Here is a 23,825-nt window from a genome sequence, read left to right on the forward strand (position 1 = left end):
TTACACAACTGCTGAGATTCCTTGCAGATGAAAACAACACCGCAATTTACAGTAAATATTTAATTTGGTTGCATTAACTATTCCAGTCTATATTTTCCACGTATGGTAGCAAAACCATGCTAAGCAGGGGTTCATGAGGTATGGGGGGGTCACTGAAGAGACCCCCAGAATCACTGAACCCACTTCACAGATCTGGGGGTTCTGCAAAATGAGGGCGTGGCTGACACAATGTCAGGTTGGGGGAGAAGGAATTCAGGATGGGAATATAGGTCTCGGCCCGTGTGTTTGCCTAGAGGGGGGAAGAGGCGCAGAGGAGCTGGAGCCAGCGCGTATTCAAGTTTTAACCGCATTGTGTAGGAAAAACTGTCTAGGAACAGGGCTCCCTCCCTGAGGTCTCCTGTCATCTGCTCTATCTGTTCCAAACTCGCGTTCTGAATCCCGTGTGCAGATTGTTCTGTAGGGTTTCTGCTTCAAGTCTGTCCCATGTCCCTGAATCCTGCTTGTGTCCTTCCTCTTCCCATCCCCTCTGAGGAGAATTCTGGATCTCCTCTCGACTTTAATGACTTCAGAGTTTATGGCAGTTCCAGGTTTTTTGTTTTTGTTTTTTTTTTTGGTTTGTTTGTTTTTTTTAAGGCTCAGACTTGCTTTTTTTTTTTTTTTAAACAAACAGAGACCAGGCAATTCGTTGGGGGCCGTACCTGGCCTGACACCCTTTACATCCACCTCTTCACTGCTAGTCAGGCCATATTTTATGCAACTAAGCTGGGGACTTGATGGCTGGAGACGCGGAAGCTTAGAGGGCAAGGTGTGAATGCTTAAAAGGTTGCACTTAGGGAAATTAGAAACCTCTACCAGTATGGGAGACAGGTGCGATGAGTAGGCAGCTTATTGTGTTCTTTGTTTTGTTTTGTTTTGGTTTCTTGAGACAGGGTTGTGCTGTGTAGCCTTGGCTGTCCTGGACTCACTTTGTAGACCAGGCTGGCCTCGAACTCACAGCCATCCACCTGCCTCTGCCTCCCGAGTGCTGGATTACAGGCGTGCGCTGCCACGCCCGGCTGGGTAGACAGATTGTTAGATTCTCAAAAAAACATCATGTTTGTCTGAGCTGACCACCAGCACCGATCAGAAGCCTTCCAGAGCGGAGAGCAAACGAGAAGCCGGGAGCCCAGAAGCTGCTCTGCTCCAGGTTATTTCAAAGGGGAAAGGGAGGGCGGTGCAGGCGGTGCCGTCATCACTGGAGAGGAGAAATCTTCAGAGGGATCATGATTCGCGACTCCATGTGTCGAACTAAGGGGACTATGGAGAGAGAAGCAGAGGTTAGGGGTGCCTGAGGCAAGCCAGATACCCGTGGTCCCCGCCCAAACACACATACACACACACACACACAAAGTCCCTACTGTCATCTGAGAGAGGCCCATGCTTCCCAAATTATAAGACAAGATTTAAGTAGTAATAAACTGAATATTTTGGGAAATTTTATTCATTTTCTATGTATGTGAAAAAACTAGCATAGGACTGGAGAGAGAGCTCAGTGAGAGCACACCTGCCTGGCATGTGTGAACTCTCGGATTCTAACCTTGGTGCTTCCAAAACAAACAGAACACATAAAGCCTAATAAAAACAAAAACAAAATGAGGATGAAGCCACATTAAGGACAACAGAGGAAGACTGAGGAAAAATGACTGTAAGGCCAGAGGATAGTTCTCTGGTGGGGTGAATGCTGGTTAGCATGTGTGAGGTCTTAGGATTCAACCCCCCAACACCAAAAAAACAACAAAGAAAAAGAGCCAGGAGGTGGTGGTGCAGGCCTTTAATCCCAGCAGGCAGATCTCTGTGAGTTCAAGGCCAGCCTGGTCTACAAAGTGAGTTCAGGACAGGCAAAGCTACACAGAGAAACCCTGCCTCAAAAAACCAAAATCAAAAGAGAACCATAGTGGTATACACTGTCAAGGTAAGAGCTATAAGGCCTGAGGTTTGATGTAGTTTAACTGCCCTTCGTACAGCTAGGGAGGCCATACCCATGGGGGTAGGAGTGTCAGTAGAAACTCCCCAGGGAGATAGATTTTTTAAAAATGATTTTATAGAGGCTGGGCATGGTGGTACATGCCTTTAATCCCAGAACTCCAGAGGCAAAGGCAGGCGGATCTCTGAGTTTGAGGCCAGCCTGGTCTACAAAAGTGAGTCCAGGACAGCCAGAGCTACACAGAGAAACCCTGTCTCAGAAACCAAAATAAATAAATAAAAGTTTTTATTGGGTTGGAGAGTTGGTTCAATGGTTAAGAGCACTGTCTGCTCTTCCAAAGGACCCAGCACCCACATGGCAGCTCACACCTGTCTGTAACTCCAGTTCCAAGGGATCTGACATCTTTACAATAATGCACATAAAATAAAAGTAATTATTTTTAAATTTATTTTCTCTATTTCTTTAAATGTATGTATAGTACTTGTGGGCGTGTGCATAGAGTACAACAGTGCCCATTGGGGGTCAGCAGAAAACATCAGCTCCACCAGAGACTCTAATGTGTATACAAACCCTACAAATCTAGTTCACAGAAAGTCGGGAGACGACTGGTCTGCATTTCCATTAGGTGTCCAGTGGCTGCCAGTACTGTCAGCTGGAGCCACACCTGGAACAGTAAGGCTCATGCTACCTCCTTCAGCAGACATGCTGTTGTCCACCCAGTAGACTTGTGCCAGATTAACTGTAATGACCACCCCCACCCCCCAGCAGAGTTTCACATAGTGAAGACTCAGTATCTACCAGCTCTGTGTGCTTCTTTGGGGGTTCTAACAGTGGTAACCCTTTGAGGAAACATTTACTAACCTTGCTACAAGTTCTGATGTTACCAGGGCAAAGTGCTTTGCATAAACTAACTCCCCACAGCAGGGACTATCTGATAAGGACAAAGCCGTTTTGGTGAGGTGCAGAAGTGACCCCGGGTCATATGTCACACAAAGGCTCGCCTGCCTGTGCTAGAGTCCTAAAACCTCAGGACTGATTGGACCGTGTGGAATGTGAGTCACCCAGACAAAACCCCACCAGCTCATGTCCCCTCCTGGGCACAGTGGAGCATGCTATGATCCCAGCAACTGGACGCCTGAGGGAACAGGCTGCACCAGGGTGAGCTTGAGCAATACAGCAAGAAAGCGGTCCAGGAGGTGGAGGGTGAGGGACGCCCACGACAGAACCAAGCAAGGAGCTCCGCACTGGAGGTAACGAAGCCATGTGAACTGTCCTTCAGAGACGCTTGCCGAGCCCTGCCTCCTCAGGACTCCCGCGGCACCACCTGGAGAAGTGCCCCGAGCCCCAGGAGACCCTCACCTGTATAGTAGACGTTTTCATCCCAGCCCCTCTTCCGCCAGGCCGCGTTCCGGGTCTCCTCCCGAGACTGCAGATCTTTGTAGGCTGTGAGAAAGGTACAGGCTCATTCCTCAGAGAACCTAATCCTTTCCTCAGCACAGGGGCCTGTCCATTGCCCCGACCTCGCCCTACCATCTTTCCTCCCCAGATACCTCCTCCTCAGACTGTCAGCAAACACTGCTCTGTCAATATCATCGAGTCACACATGTTAAAAAAAATTCAATGTTTATAGAAAGGGGGTGGGGAGGGCTGGAGAGATGGCTCAGAGGTTAAGAGCACTGCCTAATCTTCCAAAGGTCATGAGTTCAATTCCCAGCAACCACAAAGTGGCTCACGACCATCTACAATGAGATCTGGTGCCCTCTTCTGGTGTGTAGGTGTACATACAGGCAGAACACTATACATAATAAATAAATCTTTTTTTAAAAAAGAGAAAGAAAAGGGGGTGGGGGGAAAGAGATGACAGAAGATCTTGAGTAATAAGAGGACAGCTACTCTAAGGAACTACAATCTACGTGCCAGAGCCAGAGCATGAAAACAAGGCAGCATAGACTGTTGGAGAAAAGCACCCAACCGTGGGGGTAGGGCTTGGGGTTTTGAAGCATACACACATGCCAGCAACTCCTCTCTATCTCCGGCCTCAAACTCTCCCGCAGGCCCCTACATCTGGTGATGTCTCTAATTGAGTGCCTGTGTCTCTTAAAACTTTATCGCATCTATGTATGTATTTGGGATGAGGGGTGAGTGTGTGGAGGTCAGAAAATAAGAGGCTGGAGTCAGATGACTCCTGCCACGTGGGTCACGTTGTCAAGTGTGGTGGCTTCGCCTACCGAGCCATCTGGCTGGCCCAGCATCAGCATCCTCAATGTGACACTCCCCGAACCACATGACCTAATCGGGCCCTCCCCTAGGCCTCTCTGCCTTAGACAAGGGCACACAGCTGCTTAAAGCAGTCTCCTGTCTCCTCCAGCAAGTCACTCTCAAGTGTCACTGTTCGCAGACCAACTAATCTGTCCTGCCGCTGCTGCCGCTGCCCGAAGCCAACCCCTCCCCCCCACCTGCTCCAGCGGAAGCATCTCCCCTGCCCAGTTCCCAGCCTTGCTGCCTCACCAGGCACTCTAGGCAAAGCGCATGGCAGCTACAGAGCTCGCATGCTGCCACTGCCCCTCCATCCATGATGAACCCCAACTCACTCCCGAGGCCCTCAAGGCCCAGCCTGACCTGGTTGGTGGCTGTCCCCCTCCATCCCACCTTCTCACACTCTTCCCGGTTCCCGCCGCCCCCCTCCTCCTGGCCTCCCCAAAAGCTGTTCCTTCTACTGAAAACTTCCCCCAGCAATTCAGAGCTTGGCTTTCTCACCCTTTTGCTCAGGACTTGTATTCTGCCCTTCAGAAAGACCTTGTCTACTCACGCCAAAAAGGCCCCTGGGCTTCTTTTGGCTGTCTTCCCCTGCCCAGTCTCCCCGGTTGTCTGTCATCATGTGAAATGGGTCCTTTTTGCTAGTTTATGTCTGAGGGAGCATCTCCCTCTGCTAGGATGTAAGAGCTATAGGTACACAAATGCATCCACACGGTTTATGACAGAGGCTCCTTGAGTGTCTCCAACCTACCCCATAGGTGGTGGACCACGTAGAGCTCTCCTATCTGTGAAAAGAAGCCTCCCACTGCTTCCTGGTTCTCCTGACGGTACTTGATGGCCCGGGCCCTGGAGATGGCAGAGAACATGGGGCAGAAGTCCAGCCAATGGTCCCCCGAGGTGGCCCAGGCTGATTACTTGGTGACATTTCTTGGGGGGGGGCGTCCATAGCGGGGCCCAGGGAATGGATTCTGGAGGTGCGGATGCCGGCTGGTTGCCAGCACTTTCCTCTACAGAATCTACCCTGTTCAGGTGGATCCTTCTCTGAGAGCTGCGAGGAACAGAACAGGCTGGGTTCCCTGCGACACAGAGAAAGCTCACTGGGAGCCTAAGGGGGCAGGGCAGCAGGGACCACCACATTCCCGACCCTAGGGCTACAACTTACCAGTTGTTTCCCCACTCAATCATGGTTCCTGGCTGAAAGAGAAGAGGAGGAAGTGAGCGCCACCTGGGACTCCCGGCATCAGAGGGGCAGGGCTGGGAAACTAGCCTTTCCCAGAGCCAGGGGCCTCATTCCTAGGACCCGACTCCCATCTGATGTGCAGCTGTGCACATGCACACACATTTCTCTGCTCTTAGCCCATAAGGAGGGAGAAGCATTGGGCCGTCCTACCCTGAGCTCTTGCAAAGCAACGGCACGGCAGGGGAAGGAGAAGGCAAAGGGGCCTCTGTTGGAAATGAGGTACCTTGAGCTTGTATGTCCTCAGCTCATAGATGTGGGGGCCAGCTCTGGGCTGTGGCTCATTCCAGAAGCTGAACTCTAGAAGCAACTGGTTCCTCCTGGACAGCAGCATCTTGCTCCGCTCCTTCCGGAACTCCAGGTACTCCTGAAGGCAGAACACTGAGGGCACTGTAGCCAGGGGCTATGTGCTGCCCTGTCAGTGTGCCCTGAGGGTAGCAGAGGACTCCATCCCCACACACCCTCTACACAGGACGGGGCTGGAAGCCACATGCACACAGGATGCTGGGATACCTTGTTGTTTTTTAGCTTGTTCATGCAGTCCATGAGGGCCGGATAGCCACCTGAGAACCGCCATAGGTGCACTGTTGGGCACAGGAATACAGGTTAAGGAGCTACAGGGAGCATGCCTGTCTGGACTGTGTATGTGGCTGTAGCGTGGGGGGGGGATGGAGGGGCATCTCCTAGTTCCCTTTGTCTTGGTGAGGAGTAGCACTGTGTGGGACTGACCTTAGATGCAAGCCCAGGAGACCACTAGCTCTGTGCAGCTTGGTGGCCTCTGACTCCTTCTAGGACTCAATGTCCTCACCCACAAAATCCCACCCACATTCCTTAAATAACAGTAACAAGAGGATCAGACGAGGCTACTGATAAAGCGTGTGTCTGGCGTGCAGAAGGACCTGGCTTCTATAGCATCACCAACAAAACAAACAAAAGATGATGAGTGTCTTCCTGGGTCACCAGCACACACAGGGCGAACAGCAAGACTGTGAGGACGGACACAAGGAAAGTAAGCCTGACAGACTGACACCGGACACTCTAAGAGGGCTGGTGCTACTTGCTGAACAGCAGGAGACCCCCAGTTCTATCTCTAGCACTGCAAAAGCAACCAAACAACAATAACAAAACAATAGCGTGCCAAGGCAGTGAACTTAAAAAAAAAAAAAATAACTGCAGCTATTTATGTAGGGGGTGGGGCATGTAGTTCCCAGCCACTTAGGAAGCTGGCACAGGATGACGTCTTGAGCCAATGTCTGGGTAACAGAGGGCGACCCCACCTTATGAAGGAAGCAGGCTGGGCATGTAGCTCAGCTGATAGCCTGCACAAAGCCCTGGGTTCAAATCCCCAACAGTGCATGAAACTGGACTGATGACACACACATCTGTACAGAGACGGGAGAGTCAGAAGTTTCAAGGACAGCCTGAGCTATATAAGACACTGTCTCAAAAAAGGGGTTGGGGAGGCGGGGGGAGATGGATGAAGAAGGCAAGGAAGGGTAAAAAACAAACCAAGGGTAGACTGGGATACAAGGAATGCCCCCTAGTGGGCACTCAAGGGACTATGATTATAGAGGCCCCAGCCTCATTCTCGCTGAGAATTCTTGTACTATTAGATCGCCCCACCCCCCCCCACCCCCCCACCCCGCCGCAGTCATATTCTCCGCTGGCTTGAATAGAAGCCCCTCAGAAATCCATGCCCAGCCAGAACCTCACTACGTGACCCTGTTTAGAAACAGGGTCTCTGCAGACAACTGAGTTAAGCCTACATAACACTAGGTAGAACTCCAATCCAGTGTATGGTGCCCTTATCAGGAGAGAGAGACTGCACACAAAGGGAACGCCATGCAACTCAGGAAACGCTCACTCAGACGGACGCGTCCACATGCAGAAGAATGCCAAGGGGTTCTAGCAACCAAAAGTTGTAAGAGCCAGGAAGGATCCCTCCCCGAGGCCTCAAAGGAAGCCCAGACAGAGCCAATGTCTTGAGTTCTGCCTCCTGGCTTCCAAGGTTGAAAAATGTACTTTTTTTTTTTAAAGATTTATTTATTTATTTATTATGTATACAGTGTTCTGTCTGCATGTACACTTGCAGGCCAGAAGAGGGCATCAGATTACATTATGGATGGTTGTGAACCATCATGTGGTTGCTGGGAATTGAACGCAGGACCTTTGGAAGAGCAGGCAGTGCTCTTAACCACTGAGCCATCTCTCCAGCCCTGAAGAATGTACTTCCTTCCGTTCATTGAGTCGGTGGCATTTTATTATGGCAGGCCTAGGTAGTCAACCTGATTCCCTGTCAGCATGCTCCGAGCTAAGGTGTTGCTTGGGGAGAGAACGTGTACTTAGCATATGTGAGGCTAGAGTCACCGGAAAAGGAGAGGGAAGGAGGGAGGAGAGGGGCAGACAGAAGGGAAGAGAAAGGGAAGAAAGAAGGCAAGAGGACTAATGGTGGGGAAGAGCCTACATAGCTGACCTGGCGATCTCAGCAGCGGAGGGAGGAAGGTTCCGGATGTGAGTGAGGCATACTAGAGCCGAGGGTAACTGGCTGACCCGTGACTTGAAAGCACAGACTCGGTCTGTCGCTGGCGGCAACAGGCCTTTAATCCCAGTCCTTGGGAGGCAGAGGCAGGTGGATGTCTAAGAATTTGAGGCCAGCCTGGTCTACAAAGTGAGTCCAGGACAGCCAGGACTACACAGAGAAACCCTGTCTCCAAAATCCAAAAACCAAAACAGGGGTAGGGGGTGGGGGGGAGTGGGGGAGAGAGACAGAGAGGGGGGGGGACTTCTTCACAGGCCAAGAAAGAGGTCTCTAATAATCACAGTGGCCCCTAGAGAAAACGGATCAGTAGTTTTGATACATGTATTAAAATGTATATTCCTGTGTTCCTGTGTCCGGCTCCAAGAATCAGGCTCTAACAGCCTACTCCTCAGATGACTCCACACAGAAGTGACAAATGGCAAGATATAGATCCTGCAGGATGTGCTTTAGAAAGTTAAAATCCACTTCACCATTAGCATGCATGCTTGTGTTTTTGTTTAGATAGGCTATTGAGGCTAAATAGCCCAGCCTGGCCTCAAACTCCCCTCCGGCCTCACTCACTCAGCCTCCCAGGTACCGGGATTACAGGCATGCACCGCCGAGCCCGTCTCAACCAGTCAACTCTTACTAGAATCAAAGAGTTATTCTGCTGCCAGTAAAGCTGATCAAAGATTACAGAAGCCATGGTGCTAACAGAATATAAACACAGAGAGCTGTCTTTCTCTTTTACAGATTTCCTAATTTAATTTTTGAGTCAGGCTCTCTCTATGAAGCCCTCACTGGCCTGAACTTGAAATACATACCAAGCTAGCCCTGAACTCATGGTGATTCTCCTGCCTCTACTTCCCAAGTACTAGGATTACAAATGTGTACCACCACGCTAGGCTCACAGATTTATTTATTATGTATACAGTGCTCTGCCTGCGTGTACACCTGCAGGCTTCAGACAACATTATAGACGGTTGTGAGCCATCATGTGGTTGCTGGGAATTGAACTCAGGACCTCTGGAAGAGCAGTCAGTGCTTTTAACCTCTAAGATATCTTTCCAGCCTGATTTTTTTTTTCTTTTTTTCAAACCCATAATGTTGGTTTATGAGCCCCCACTGTTAGGTGTACACCAGAGAAGCTGACAGGACTATCCGCAATGGCTGTCCCACAGTCTACACCTATACCACCCCAAACCATACTCTACCACCCTGGACATATTTACAGCTGTGTACCAACAGCAGCTGTGAGCCAGGCAGACCAGTGGGCACTTGAAGTGTGTCAAAGATGACTGAGGAATAGAAATCTTTGGTAGTTTTTTTTGTTGTTGTTTGGTTTGATTTTGGTTTTTTGAGACATAGCCTCATTCTCTAGCGCTGGCTGGCCTGGCGCTCACTGTGTAAACCAGTCTGTCCTCAAATTCACTATCTACATAAGAAGACAGATACAGTGTTGTTGACAACTACAGGAGTGGATCAGACAATGAAGAGGCAAGTAGCAGAGGTCAGAGAGGCTGGGGCCGGTGCCTGACGCAGCGAAAGTGCAAAGAAGCCGCTCTTTCATAAAGCTGCCATGTCTACACCAAAATATAAAGCGGTAAGGTAGGTGATGGCTGGTAAGATGGCTTGCTTGGCAGGCAAGAGCTCCTGCTACCCAAGCCTCACAGACTGAGATCCCTGGAGCCCAACCACAACAGCCAGCTGCAGAAGCACGCATCTGCAATCTAGCCTCGAGTACACCCTGTGCAGCAGCAGAAAGGAGACCCTGCCTCAAGAAGGTGAACACAAGAACCGTTGTCCATTGACCTCCATAGGCACACCATGCCACATATACACACATACATGTATATATACATACATACAAACACACACCAGATAGATAAGTAGATAAGATAGATAGACTGATTGATTGCTTGATTTGAAAATAGCTTTTTTTTTTTAAAGCCTTGGCTGTCCTAGACTCGCTTTGTAGACCAGGCTGGCCTCGAACTCATAGCGATCCACCTGTCTCTGCCTCCCCAGTGCTGGGATTAAAGGTATGCGCCACCAGGCCTGGCTTGAAAATAACTTTAAAAGACAAGTGAACAAGCCAAGCCAAGCATGGTCACAGTGCCTTTAATCCAGTGGTCAACCTGTGGGTCATGACCCCTCCCCCACACAGAGTTCACATATCAGCTAGCTACATTACAATTCATTCATAACAATATCAAAATCTCACTTATATAGCAGCAATGAAAATAAGCTTATGGTTGGGAGGTCACCACAACCTGAGAAACTGTATTAAAGTGTAGCAGCATTAAGAAGGTTGAGAAGCACTGCTTTAATCCCAGCACTTGGGAGGCAGAGGCAAGTGGATCTCTGTGAGTTCGAGGCCAGCCTGGTCAAGTTTTAGGACAGCCAGGGCTACACAGAGAAATCCTGTCTCCAAAACAAAACAAAACAAAAGACAAGCAGTCAAACCACCACAGCCCTCAGGAGACTGCGGCAGGAAGAGTACACGCTAAAGGACAGGCTAGACTACACAGTAAAACCCGCCTCAAGCAAAATTAAAAAAACACAGGAAAACCAAACTGCTAAGTAGGCAAGGGAGAAAAAAATGTTTCAGCCTGACCACCTGTAACCAGGGTGAAGCGATTCCAGCTGGGGAACTGGTGAGTCCCTACACGTGGCAGCACAGTGAGGGGAGGATGTGGCGGGGTGTAATAAACATGTCAGGGCTTGTTTCAAAGCCCAGCGTAGAAAATAGCTGACAGCCCAAAAAGCTGACGTCTGACCAGATGTGTGAGTGATAGATAAAACCTTAGTAGTAAGTTCTGACCTAGGAGCGGCCACGACTGCAAGTTGGTGATAAGAGTGCCGCAGAAAGCTAGATGTGTGAACTAGAGAGGATAAGGTTTAGTTAGTATAAAAACCCCGGGAAGAAGCAGCCAGCTCTCTCTCTCGCTCTCTCTCTCTCTCTCTCTCTCTCTCTCTCTCTCTCTCTCTCTCTCTCTCTCTCTCTCTCTCTCGCTGCCACCATGATCACTTGAAATGCTGCCAGCCCCCCCCCCCCCCGACGGAGCAGACAGACATGCTGTCAGAAAACAACCTGAGAACTGAATCAAGTCGCAGCAGCGAACCTGTTCGACAGATCGTCACGATATCAGGTCGTATACCCTAATGGCATAAGCTCCCAGAACATTGATATGCTAAATGCTACTCCTATTAGAATTAGGATAGTTTTAAGAGTGTAATGGAATGGTATTGGTGGCTTGGCCTTGGAGCCTTAGCCGCTGCCTTTTGCTGTAGTTGCCTTTGTATTGCTAATAAACCTCTCTTGCTAAATCGTACCACTTGCTCTTGGCCTGACTCCTTTGTTCCGGATTCTGAGTGTAAACTCTCTGCTCGCGACACGGGGTGCCTCACAGGCCTCACGGGCTGCCCGAGAACCCGCGCCCTCCCCCCCCCCCCCAATGCTGCAGAGAGAGAGGAGAGCAGTCACACAGGAGGGCTGTTGGAGACCCAGGCAACAGTGGCACTGGAGACAAGGGAGCCTCACCTGCCTGGTCCTGCTCCCCGTACCACGTGTTCCAGTTGCCCACCAGCGAGCAGGGGTAGTCCTCGTCCAGGTGCAGTTTGGGCAGCACAGCCTCCCTGTGGGCAGGGCATAGGGAGAGGCAGGGCTTGCAAGGTTCCAACTGTGGTACCAGGGCTGCTGAGGCTGAGCGCGTCTGTCTCTTTCTCTGCGCCACCACTCCCCCGCCCCCCCCGCCCCCCCCCGCCCCCCCCCCCCGCTCTCTTTTGGTTTTTCGAGACAGAGTTTCTCTGTGTTATCTTGGCTGTCCTGGACTCTCTCTGTAAACCAAGCTGGCCTCGAACTCACAGGGATCAGTCTGCCTCTGCCTCCCGAGCGCTGGGATTAAAGGTGTGCGCCACCACGCCCAGCAGTTTGTCTCTTCTTGAAGAAATGGGAGTAGGGAAGATACCCTTAGGGCTTCCGGCTCTAGAACCTACACCCCCCTTCATTATGGCGGGAGAAGGGTCAGAGGATGTCACGTGGCAGCACAGTGAGTGGAGGATGTGGCGGAGTGGGAAAGAGGGCCCCTACCCCACTACATCCCAGCAGCGAGCGAGTGGGGGCAGTAGGTGGGAAACACTCACGTCAGACTGTTGTAGGCATCCAGACATTCGGGCTTCACGTTGTGAACTGCAGTACAGGGCAGAGAACAATCGGTGAGGTGCATGCTATACCCACATCGCTTTACCCTAGCCCCACCCACAGGGAAGCCCGGGCGGTGGGGGGGGGGGAGGGGGGAAGAGAGGGAGGGGGTGCTAGCCAGTCTAACAGCTACTCACACTGGATCTTGTAGAGGTTACTAGTCTCCTTCTTAGACAGCAGAGTGGAGTGGGCGTCCTTCCGGGGGTCCACCTTGTGAACAAAGAGGGAGCGGAACCAGCTGCCTTCACTGTCCTTGGAATAGAAGCTGCAGGACAGAGGAGTTGAGAGGGCCACAGTGGAGGCACGGGAGCCCCAACAATTCCCCTGCTCGGGCATCCTGCTCCCTTAGCCTCAGGACCCACACATTTCTGATCACAGGGCCATGGGATCGATCTCATGGCAGCTACAGAGAGCGAAATACCTTCTATGCCTGCCACCTCTGGCTGCACAACTGCAGCCCATTGCTAAGAAGGTCAATCCTCAAACTCACCTTGCCTGATGCTGCGGCAGCTAAGACCCTTGTGATAACAAGGACCCTGGACCTCCTGAGGCAAGCCATCCCTCTACCCCCGGGAGCAACCAAGATCCTTTCTTTTGCCTTTCTGGGTTCTGTGATACAATCTGACAAGCTCCTCTTTCCTATGGCCTCAACGCCCTACATACAGGACTTCTGTAGCTACATTAGCTCCCCCTTTCTCTGTATGTACAGAACTAAAGGGGAACAGAACTGTGAGTTCTGAACGTACATCCTGGAGCCCTCTGAGAGCCCAGCCATGGACACTTCTAAGCCACTAGACCCAATGACATGGGACAGCCGTTGCTCTTCTGGCTGGAAAGATTAACCCTGGAATACAATATGATAGCTCACATGCTCATCAGGTCCCTGACACTTCCCATGCAAGAGCCTTTCTACTGAATCTCAAGCAAACATCAATAAATATCAAATTTTTATGCGATCTCCAGAATTTACTACAAACCACCACAACCCCAGACTACATGGCTCACAGCTGTTGGCAGCATTGTGGTGGCAGGAAATAGCTTCACAGAGATCATAGAGTCCTGGGCCTGTCCTGGGCAATACGCTCCTAAGGCAGAACTGGCTGTCTTCACCCAAGGCAGGAAACAACTTGTTTTCATGTAACTCATGTCTATGCAGCCATCTGGAAAGAGAGAGAGGTCTCCTCACTGCCCACGATGCCTGATTAGACGTGTCTTGGAGATGTTGGCCCTACTAGAAGCATGTGGCTTCTAACCAAGGTGGCCGTTAGTCATTGCCGGCCCCACTCTGACAGTTCTTATGATAATATGCTGGCCAATCTTATGTCAACGTGACATAAACTAGAGTTATCTGAAATGAGGGAACCGCAACTTAGAAAATTGTCTCCATAAGATCCAGCTGTAGGTGGTGGCAGCAGCAGCGGTGGCAGTGGTGGTGGCGCATGCCTGTAATCCCAGCACTCAGGGAGACAGAGGCAGGTGGATCTCTGTGAGCTCAAAGCCAACCTGGTCTACATAGTGAGTCCAGGACAGCCAGGGCTTCACAGAGAAACCCTGTCTTGTGGCAGGGGGAGGCCTGTGGAGATCCAGATGTAAGGCATTTTCTTTTTTCTTTGTATTTATTTATTTGGTTTCTCAAGACAGGGTTTCTCTGTATAGCCCTGGCTGACCTGGAACTCTCTCTGTAGACCAGGCTGGCTTCAAACTCACAGAGATCTGCCTGCCTCCCGAGGGCTGGGATTAGGGGCATGCAGCACCATCACCACCCCTGCCTACAGTCAGATAATGCTCAGCTTTCCTTTCCAATACTGGGGAATAAATAAAAGCCTGGAAATTAGGTATGCTCTCCATGCTGTTTGGCAACCCACTTGTGGGTCTCCTCTTTATTCGGAGGCTGTTAGCCATCAGCCAAGGAAGGCAGGAGGAGCAGGGTTCAGAGGCCTTGAGCATGGCCGAATGACCAACTTCCAGGACCGACCAGAGGAATATACAGGAAAAGGGAAGCAGCCAGGAGGCACTCTGATTGGTGCTCACAGCCTACTTCATTTGCATTAAACAGCAGATCCTATCGCTGTGCAGGGGCACATTATCTAATTATCATATGGGTGGGGAGAGGGGGGGCATCATTTTGCAGGAAGTTGTGTCAGAGGCTATTTCTATGTCAGAGCCACACATATAGCTCAGGGACATCCTCCAAATAAGGACCTGCAGAGTAGGAAGCCCTGCTGAGGGAAGGATTTCCTCCATCTTCCTCAGAGGGCTATCCGGTCATGAAGGCTGCCACCTTTAGCAGCAGGGCTCTCCAACACCTACTATCATCTGAAAGGGTAGAAATGGTTAATCTAACCTTTGTTTTGTTTGTTTGGTTGGTTAGTTGGTTTTTCAAGACAGGGTTTCTCTCCTTGGCTGTCCTGGAACTTTCTATGTAGACCAGGCTGGCCTTAAACTCACAGAGATCTACCTGCCTCTGCCTCCCAAGTGCTGGGATTACAGGTGTGCGCCACCTCCACTCCACAGATACTTAATTTTATGTCCGCGAGTGCCTGAGCATGTGTACGTTTCTGCAGCACATGCTTACAGGAATCCACAGAGGTCAGCAGAGGCATCAGATTCCCTGGATCTGCAGTTATATTTGTGAGCCGCCATGTGGATGTTGGGAGTCGAGCCCCAGGCCCTGCAAAAGCAGCCAGTGCCCTTAATCTAACTCTTAGAAGCTCTCTGAGATCACACATAAGACCCCTAAACCCATGTTTTCTCCCAGTTGCACTTTTAAGAGTTCACACCCAGGCGTGAAGTACTCAGGAGGCAGAGGCAGGTGGATCTCTGTTGGTTTGAGGCTGGCATGGTTTACATTATAAGTTCCAGGACAGCCCAGCCAGGAAGAGAAAGAGAGAGAGAGAGAGAGAGAGAGAGAGAGAGAGAGAGAGAGAGAGAGAGATATCCGGTCTGGGGGGGTAGTGTAGGGACAAAACAAACAAACAAACAAACAAAACAACTAAAACCACTCACCTCTTGTTCCAGAGGTGGCTCAGCAGTTAGAGCACTGGCTGTTTTACCGGAGGTCCTGGGTTCGATTCCCAGCACCCACATGATGGCTCATAACTGTTTAAAACTCAGGTGCTCTCTTCTGGCCACCCTGAATACCAGGCATGCACTTGGTGCACAGACATACATGACAGCAAAACAGCCATATACAAAAATAATCTGAAATAATTAAAGAAAAGGATCTCACATCCCACATCCCAGAGGCACTGGGTTCTTATACTCAGCCTAGCATTTGGTCTCATCTTCCTGAACATAACTGCACTACATGCATGCTGCACCCATGAAGGCCAGAAGAGGGGCATCTGATCCCTTGGAATTAGAGTTACAGATGGTTATGAGCCAAAATGTGGGTTCTGGGAAATTACCCTGGGCCCCTCTGGAAGAGCAGTGAGTGCTCTTAACCACTGAGCCATCTCACCAAACCCCTGATGACTCATGACACCTTACACAAACAGCCAGTTCAAGAAAAATAACTTACCTCATAAAATTTACTATTAAACAACATAACAGGAGGTCCATGCACTCCCTCAAATATGAACCTAAACAAATATCTCACTATGGCAAAACCAAATAACACCCCCCCTTAACTATTTATTATAAAGGGCTTATCATAAAAAGAGTATGCATTCCTTCTCACAGGTGTGACTTCTCTCTCTGGGAACTTACACCTTTTTTTTTTTTTTAAGGATTTATTTATTTATTAAGGATACAGTGTTTTGCCTGCATGTGTGCCTGCACACCAGAAGAGGGCACCAGATCTCATTCCAGATAGTTGTGAGCCACCATGTGGTTGCTGGGAATTGAACGCAGGACCTTTGGAAGAGCAGGCAGCGCTCTTAGCCTCTGAACCATCTCTCCAGCTCCAAACTCACCCTTTCTTGTAGTGTGATTCAGTAAACTCTCTGTTCACGCCTTGGCAAATTCCTTCATGGCTGAGTCATCATCCTTCCCAAAAGTGTTTCATATAGCATATAGTACATTTTTCTATGTACACATATTTATAAAAAAAATTTAATCTATAAGTAATGTGTTTCTCATATATACGTATTTATAATTATGATAAAATTTAATTTACAAGCCAAGCATAGTAAGAAATTAATCATGATAAACTAAAACAATCATTCTGTTATAAAGTGTTTGTGGGGGCTGTAGAGATGGCTCAGTGGTTAAGAGCACTGCCTGCTCTTCCAAAGGACCCGGGTTCAATTCCCAGCACCCACATGGCAGCTCACAACTGTCTGTAACTCCAAGATTCTGACACCCTCACACCAGTACACATAAATTAAAATTAAATAAAATATTAATAAATAAATAAATAAAGTGTTTGTGCATGTGGTCTATTTCTGGAATTTTCCATCTCATATTATCTGACAAGAGTTGCTAGCACATAATTAAAACTACAGAAAGTAAAACCAGAAACAGAGGGTGCAATACCTAATCTCCTCTGTCCACTTGACTGGGTTTGGGATAATCCAGGAGACAACTCTGGGCATGCCCGTGAGAGCGTTTCCAGACAGGGTTAACTGAGAAGACTCACTCACCCCGCACAGTGGCTGGAGACTTGGACAGCATAAAAGAAGAAGAAAGGAGGGGGGACGTTTGATGGGGGCTTGGATCCCTCTCTCTGCCTCCTGACTGCAGACACACGTGACCAGCCACACCAGGCTCAAGCTCACCTGATGGACTAAGACGGAGTGGGCCCTTTCTCCCTTAAGCCACTTCCTGTCAGGTATCTGGTCACAACAAGGGAAGTCACCAGCCTGGTAGTGGTGACAACTCCTCTAATGCAAGCACTTGGAAGGGACAAGCGAACAGATCTCTGAGTTCAACAGCCGGGGCTACATAGGGAAACCGTGTCTCAAAAAAAAGAAAACAAAGCCAGGTGAGGTGGCACACACCTGTAATCCCAGCACTTGGGGGCAGAGGCAGGCAGATCTCTATGAGTTCGAGGCCAGCCTGGTTTACAAAGAGAGTCCAGGATAGCCAAGATTACACAGAGAAACCTGTCTCAAAAAAAAAAGGGGGGGAGGGGGCTGGAGAGATGGCTCAGAGGTTAAGAGCACTGTCTGCTCTTCCATAGGTCCTGAGTTCAATTCCCAGCAACCACACACTCATAACCATCTATAATGAGATCTGGTGCCCTCTTGTGGCCCTCGGGTGTTAAATAAATAAATCTTTCCAAAAAAAAAAGGGAGGGGGGGAAGCAAGCAATAGGAACCGGGACTGTACACTGCTTACCCGGGAGAGGGAAGGCAGACTCAAATGTGTGTAGAGCTAAAAGAATGCTGGCTTAAGCACTTCTAAACTCACGGGCTCCGGCTCCTTCAGTTACTGCGCATGTGTTTGTTCGATCAGCAAAAAGGTAGGAGGCATGGTGCACTTAGGGCGACCGTGAGCCAGGCTCTGTGAACGTCTTCTTTGCGGGAGCTCCCTGAAGCCATACAGTGTCTAGAGTGTGGGCTGTGTGAGCGTCACCTTCAGGATCAAGCAGAAGCTCGCTGTTTAAGGAACTTGCCAGAATCACACGGAGATTCAGAGATCAGCGTTTTCCTTGAAAACCAGCCCCTCAGGTGGGGCACGGAAGGGCATGACTTTTGCTCTGAATGGACAGGGGCTGCTGACCCAGGAGGAGGTAGTGACAGGGAGAAAAGTGGCTCTATTTGCCCACCAAGACCTTTGCTCCAGAGCTAGGCTCTCAGTAACTCATTAACATCACTGGTGGCCAAGATAAATACCCAGCAGCCAGTCCCGAAGAGCAAGGCTGGGCTTCAGTGCTGGGAGGGGAGGGGAGGGGAGGGGAGGGGGGGAGGGGAGGGGAGGGGAGGGGAGGGGAGGGGAGGGGAGGGGAGGGGGGGAGGGGAGGGGAGGGGAGGTCTCTGGAGCTAGAGCACCATCCATCTCTTCCTACTGTTCTAGCCTGCTTGCAGAATCTGTTTCCCCATGTGATGGGTAAGCAAGATGGGTAGCAGCCCACCCAGCTAGGTCTGTTCTTTCTTATTTTTTATTTTATATTATATATAGATATTTTGTCTGTATGTATGTCTATGAACCACTTCCATGCCTAGGAGGCCAGAAGATGGTATCAGATGCCCCTGGAACTGGACTTACAGACAGTTGTGAGGCACCATGTGGGTGCTGGGAATCGAACCCTGGTTCTCTGGAAGAGAACTGCTGAGCTATATAGGTAAAAATGTAGTGAGGGACTTGTTCAGACCCACGGGAAGTCTCAATTTCAAGCCAACACCCTCAAGTGCATTTTTTAAAAATATGTATTTAATGTGCCAGTGTTTACCTGTACACAGACACACACACACACCACATGTGTGCCAGAAAAAAAACATTGGATCCCTAGGAACTGGAATTAACAGATGGCTGGGAACTATTGCGTGGGTGCTGGGAACTGAACCCAGGTCCTCTGCAAACGCAGCAAGTGCTCTTAACCACTCCAACCCTCAAGTGCACTTTTTTCCCCCCACAGATTTTTTTTTTCTGCATTCAAGACAGGGTTTCTGAGTATCCCTGGCTGTCCTGGACTCACTTTGTAGACCAGGCTGGCCTTGAACTCACAGAGATCTACCTGCCTCTGCCTCCAAAGTGCTGGGATTAAAGGCGTGGCGTATGCCACCATCGCCTGGCTCAGGTGCACATTTTTCAGGGTTCAACTTTGACTTTTCCAGTGGATTCCTGATATTCTCCGACCCTTGTCCTGCCCAACTTTTCTCACTCTCCTCCCTTGTTTTTTTCTGCAGGAACACGTAAAGCCCTGTGCCTGAGCTAAAGACAGAGTTCCATGGGAGAAGATTTGCCTGCCTGGCATGGAGGACACTCTGCATTCCATCCCCAGCACTGGAAAACAAAACAAAACAAAACAAACAAACAAAAAAATTAAACATACCCCAAATCCAAAAGACTTCTTCTTTCCGTTTGTTTGATTATTACACTTTATTTATTGTTTGTCTCCACACCAGATGAAGCCTCACTAGGGTGGTGTGATGGTTTGAATAGAAATAGCCCCATAAACTCGGGTGTTTGAACGCTTGGCCCATAGGGTGTGGCACTATTAGGAGGTGTGGCTTTGTTGAAGGAAGTGTGTCACTGTGGGAGTCTTTGAGGTCTTACACATGTGCCAGCTATGCTCACGGTGGCATGGTCTCCTGCTGCTGCCTGCGATCAAGAGGCACAGCCCTTGGCTCCTTCTCCAGCACCAAGACGGCCTGCACGTCACCACGTCCCACCATGACGATAATGGACTAAACCTCTGAAACTGTAAGCCAGAATTGCCGTGGTCATGGTGTCTCTTCACGGCAATGAAACCCTAACTAAGACAAGTGGGGATCTGGTGTGTTCTATTATGTCTCGAATAACTGGACCAAGGCTGACTAAGACACAGCACATACTCAATTGTGTTTGGAAAAGCAAATGAGTGGGAAGGGGGCATAGATGCAAAATGGATGGATGGATGGATGGATGGATGGATGGATGGACAGACAAAGATAATACAACTTTGAAGTTAAAGAAAAGGGAGAGCTTGGCCCAGAATATGGACTCAGGGGCCTTCCCGCTCCAGCCACCGCAGCAGAATCAGTGCTCAAAGAACTAAAGGACTCGCCAGTGTCGCTGGGACAAACCCAGACTCTAATGATGCAGCTCTTCCTTTCCATTCTCTCTTCTTTTTTTTTAAATTATTTTATTTTATTTTATTTATTTTTGGTTTCTCGAGACGGGTTTTTCTGTGTAGCCTTGGCTGTCCTAGACTCACTTTGTAGACCAGGCTGGCCTCGAACTCAGGTCGATCCACCTGCCTCTACCTCCAAAGCGCTGGGATTAAAGGCGTGCGCCACCGTGCCCCTTAATCTTTGTAAAGCATGTTTGTTTCCTAGAGTGGTAGGACATAAGCCAGGGCCTGGCATATGCCAGGCGAGCATGCCACCTCTGACCGACACCCTATTCTTTAAAACATCGTCTGTGTAGGGTGTGGGTGTGGGTGTATGCAAATGTGCATGTGTGTCTCTTATAACCCTGAGCTCACTGGGAAGGGGGGGGGGCGGAGGAAGCAAGACATGCTGGTTAGCAAACTCATGGAGCCTCTTCCCCAAAACTTAAGTACAGCAACACAGGGACATGGCACACCTGGCTTTTCACATGGATGCTGAGGATCTGTACTCAAGTTCTCATGTCTACATGCCAAGCGCTTTACAGACTGAACCATCTCCTCAGTTCTGTAGACGAGGCTGGCCCCTGCCTCTGCCTCCCAAGTGCTGGGATTAAAGGCGTGCGCCACCACCACCTGGCTTCCATTAAACATTTTTTGTCATTCCTCTATTTCAAGGTTCTCAACCTATGGGTTGAGACCCCTTTGGGGGATGCATATCAGAGATTTACATTATAATTCATAACAGTAACAGAATTACATTTTAAAGTAGCAACAAAATAATGTTATGGTTGGGGGAGGAGGTCACCACATCATGAGAAACTACATTAAAGGGTTGTAGCATTAGGAAGGCTGAGAACCACCCTCAACTCCATGCCCACTGCAAAACTGGATATCTCTACATCTCTACTTGGGATTCTAGCTCCCTTTTGTTTTTTGTTTGTTTGTTTTTTTTGTTTTTGTTTTTTTTGTTTTTTTTTTAATCAAGACAGGGTTTCTCTGTGTAGCCTTGCCTGTCCTGGACTCGCTTTGTAGACCAGGCTGGCCTCTAACTCACAGAGATCCACCTGCCTCTGCCTCCCGAGTGCTGGGATTAAAGGCATGCGCCACCACTGCCCTGTGCATTCTGATTCTCAGGTTTGTGCAGGTGTTTTGCCTGCATGTGTGTCTAGGCGCCACTTGCACACCTGGTGCCTCTGAGGCATCTGGCCAGAAGAGGGCGTCAGATCCCTTGGAAGTGGAGTGACAGACACTGTAAGCCAGCAAAGGTGTGAGCTGGAATCAACCTGGGTACTCTTTCCTTTCTTTAAATATTTATTTATTTATTGTATATACAATGTTGTGTCTGCATGTACAGCTGCACACCAGAAGAGGGTACCAGATCTCATTGTACATGGTCGTGAGCCACCACGTGGTTGCTGGGAATTGAACTCAGGACCTCTGGAAGAATAGCTAGTGCTCTTAACCGCTGAGACATCTCTCCAGCCCCACTTTTGACCATCCTGGACTTACTTTGTAGACCAGGCTGGCCTCGAACTCACAGTGATCCACCTGACTCTGTCTCCTGAGTGCTGGGATTAAAGGCGTGCACCGCCACAGCCCGGGAACCTGGGTTCTCTTAAGGGCAACCAGTGCCTGTAAGTGCTGAACCATCTCTCTAGCCCCCGAAATAATTCCATTTGGTCTTTCTATGTAGCCCTAACTGTCCTGGAGATGGCTATGTAAACCAGGATGGCTTCTAACTCAGAGGTCCTCCTGCCTCTGCCTCCCTGAGTGGTGGGACTAAAGGTGTGTGCTGCCATACCTGACTCAAAATTATTTTGCTTTCTTTTGCTTTTTTGAGATAGGGTTTTTCTGTGTAACCCTGGCTGCCCTGGCACTCAAATGCCTGCCTCTGCCTCCCAGTTGCTGCTGCACCACCACCACCACCACCATGGCTCAAAATAATTTTTTTTTAAGTAATAAAAGATTATTTTCCTGGATGTCCTTTCAATTCTCACCATGACAATGCTTGAGGTATAGGCTTGGGAAACGGGTAACATAAGGATAGCCTCTTTAATCCTCAACAATCCAATGAAGGCTGGAGCACATTCCGTTTCCTCCCCCTACCCAAGGTCATCCCTCCAGAAAAGGCTGAGGTCCACTCCAGGCTCCGTTACCCAATGTCAGCTTCTCCCTCACTATCCAGCACGGAGGTGAAGGGCACACACGTCCAACTCCTCTCTCAGCTTTTCCAAAAGTCCCAGTGTGCAGGGATCTATGGAACTCTTTGGCTTCACTCTTGGGCTGAGGCAGGAGGAATGCCCATGCCCTTTTAACAGGTGTGAGGACGGGTGTTCCCACTGTTTAGCTACTGTTCTTTGCGTGCACCCTGTCCTCAAACCCGTGAGGGCTTGGGCTGGACAAACAGGAGATCGGCTAGGGAAAGACAGGTTAGCGCAGGGTCAGAAGTGCTCCGGTGATAAAGGCGGAGATGGGGGCAGCACCGGACATCGCCGCGTGGGAGAGGGAGGAGCAGCCCACAGCCAGTCAGCGGAAGCCAAGCCCTCCAAAGTTAGTCTGAATCTCTCTTAGGAGGCCACCAGTGGTGGTACAAAGTGCAGGGCGCATCAGGAGACCTGGGTCCTACATCCAGAGCTGCCTCCGCGTGGCACGGAGACTGACCTTGAACAACTCTCACCCGCTGGCCCACCTGTACAACGCAGGGTGAAGACTCGCTCTGGGAAGTCCCACTGTGCCCCCTCTTCCCCTTCTTACTTCTAGAACGTGCTGAGAGAGGGGCTGCCTGACCCACGCCCCAAGCCCGTGCTAAATCACAAAAGCCAGACAAGAAGCTCCTGCCACGACCCTCTGCAGTCGCCCGGACGCCAGGGCTCAAGACCTGTCCCCTCCCACTCATCTCATGTTTTATGCTAAGCCGCGACCCAGGTCCCAAACAGGACAAAGAACCTGTACACGGCATTACACACCAGTAATATCTAGAGGCTGAGGCAAGAGGATTCCGAGGTCGACTCACTTGTAGTGTCAACCTGTTTAAAAAACAAAACCCTACCTACACCTTTCGCCTCCCCTCCCCTACCCCCGCCTCCCCCGTTCTTTCTCTGCCTCCCCTCCGGCCTACATCCTGGCTGCTCCGCCTCTATCCGCTGAATTCCCACCCGGATGGTCTCTGCTCCCCATTCCAGCCCCCTCCCTTCTGTACACACAGTCAGCCCCGTCGGCATCTCACCGCATAGCACCCGCAGCCGCGAGGTCCCCGTCACGGGGTCCCGGCTTCCGAAGCAGCCGCCGTGTTGCTGCAGAGATGATGCACAACCTCGGAGCCATGTTGGACCAGACTAGGTTGGAGGAAAGCCACGCCCCAGACCAGTGGCGGAGGAGGGACTAGAGAAAGCCACGCCCTCACCCGTCAGCCTCCCTTTCAAACGCGGCCAGGTGGGAGTTCCACAAATCTACCAAGGCGCAGTCCATAGCCACATCTCAGAGCTCTTGGAGCTCAGCAGCTGACTGGCTCTTTCACCACTCTGTACCTCGGAATTCACCTTGATAAATGCGGGCGTCGAATGTCTTGGACAGTCTGAGAACAAACTAAAGAGGGTCTGTGTACCTCTGAAATTGTATACAAACTATACGTGCCTGGTAGTTTTCTTTCTACTTGTGTGCTAGGGGTGGAGCCCTGAGCCTCACACAATGCAAGGCAAGTGCTCTGCCTACACCTTGTGTTCTTCTGGGTCAAGACAGCAACAGACAATGTTTATTTCATCAAAAGAACAAACTCTCCAACATTTTAAAAAAATATTTATTTCCTTTGTTTTTCGAAACAGAGTCTCTCTGTGTAGCCCTGGCTGTCCTGAACTCACTTTGTAGACCAGGCTGGCCTCGAACTCACAGAGATCCACCTGCCTCTGCCTCCCAAGTACTAGGATTAAAAGCATGCTCTATTTATTTCACTTT

At 50.0% G+C, this 23,825-nt stretch overlaps 1 protein-coding gene across 2 annotated transcripts; it reads right to left on the bottom strand.

Annotated features, from left to right (window-relative positions):
* Positions 1–45: 45 nt before the first annotated feature.
* NIPSNAP1 (nipsnap homolog 1) lies at positions 46–23,251 on the bottom strand. 2 transcript variants are annotated; one of them, XM_084798763.1, is made up of 11 exons: positions 23,101–23,240; positions 16,655–16,780; positions 12,316–12,443; positions 12,121–12,166; positions 11,519–11,613; positions 5,970–6,040; positions 5,683–5,823; positions 5,382–5,413; positions 4,971–5,065; positions 3,323–3,406; positions 46–1,296 (listed from the first exon to the last, which is right to left on the bottom strand). In XM_084798763.1, exons 1-11 carry the CDS (start codon positions 23,196–23,198, stop codon positions 1,232–1,234), a joined length of 981 nt encoding a protein of 326 aa, XP_084654889.1. In that variant the 5' UTR covers positions 23,199–23,240; the 3' UTR covers positions 46–1,231. The 2 variants fall into 2 exon arrangements, with proteins under 2 accessions (XP_084654889.1, XP_084654890.1); XM_084798764.1 differs by lacking the exon at positions 16,655–16,780 and having other exon boundaries at positions 23,101–23,251.
* Between the last annotated feature and the right edge of the window lie 574 nt (positions 23,252–23,825).

The sequence above is a fragment of the Acomys minous genome, assembly GCF_964271855.1.
Source record: "Acomys minous genome assembly, chromosome: 10".
In the NCBI taxonomy this organism is placed as follows: domain Eukaryota; kingdom Metazoa; phylum Chordata; class Mammalia; order Rodentia; family Muridae; genus Acomys; species Acomys minous.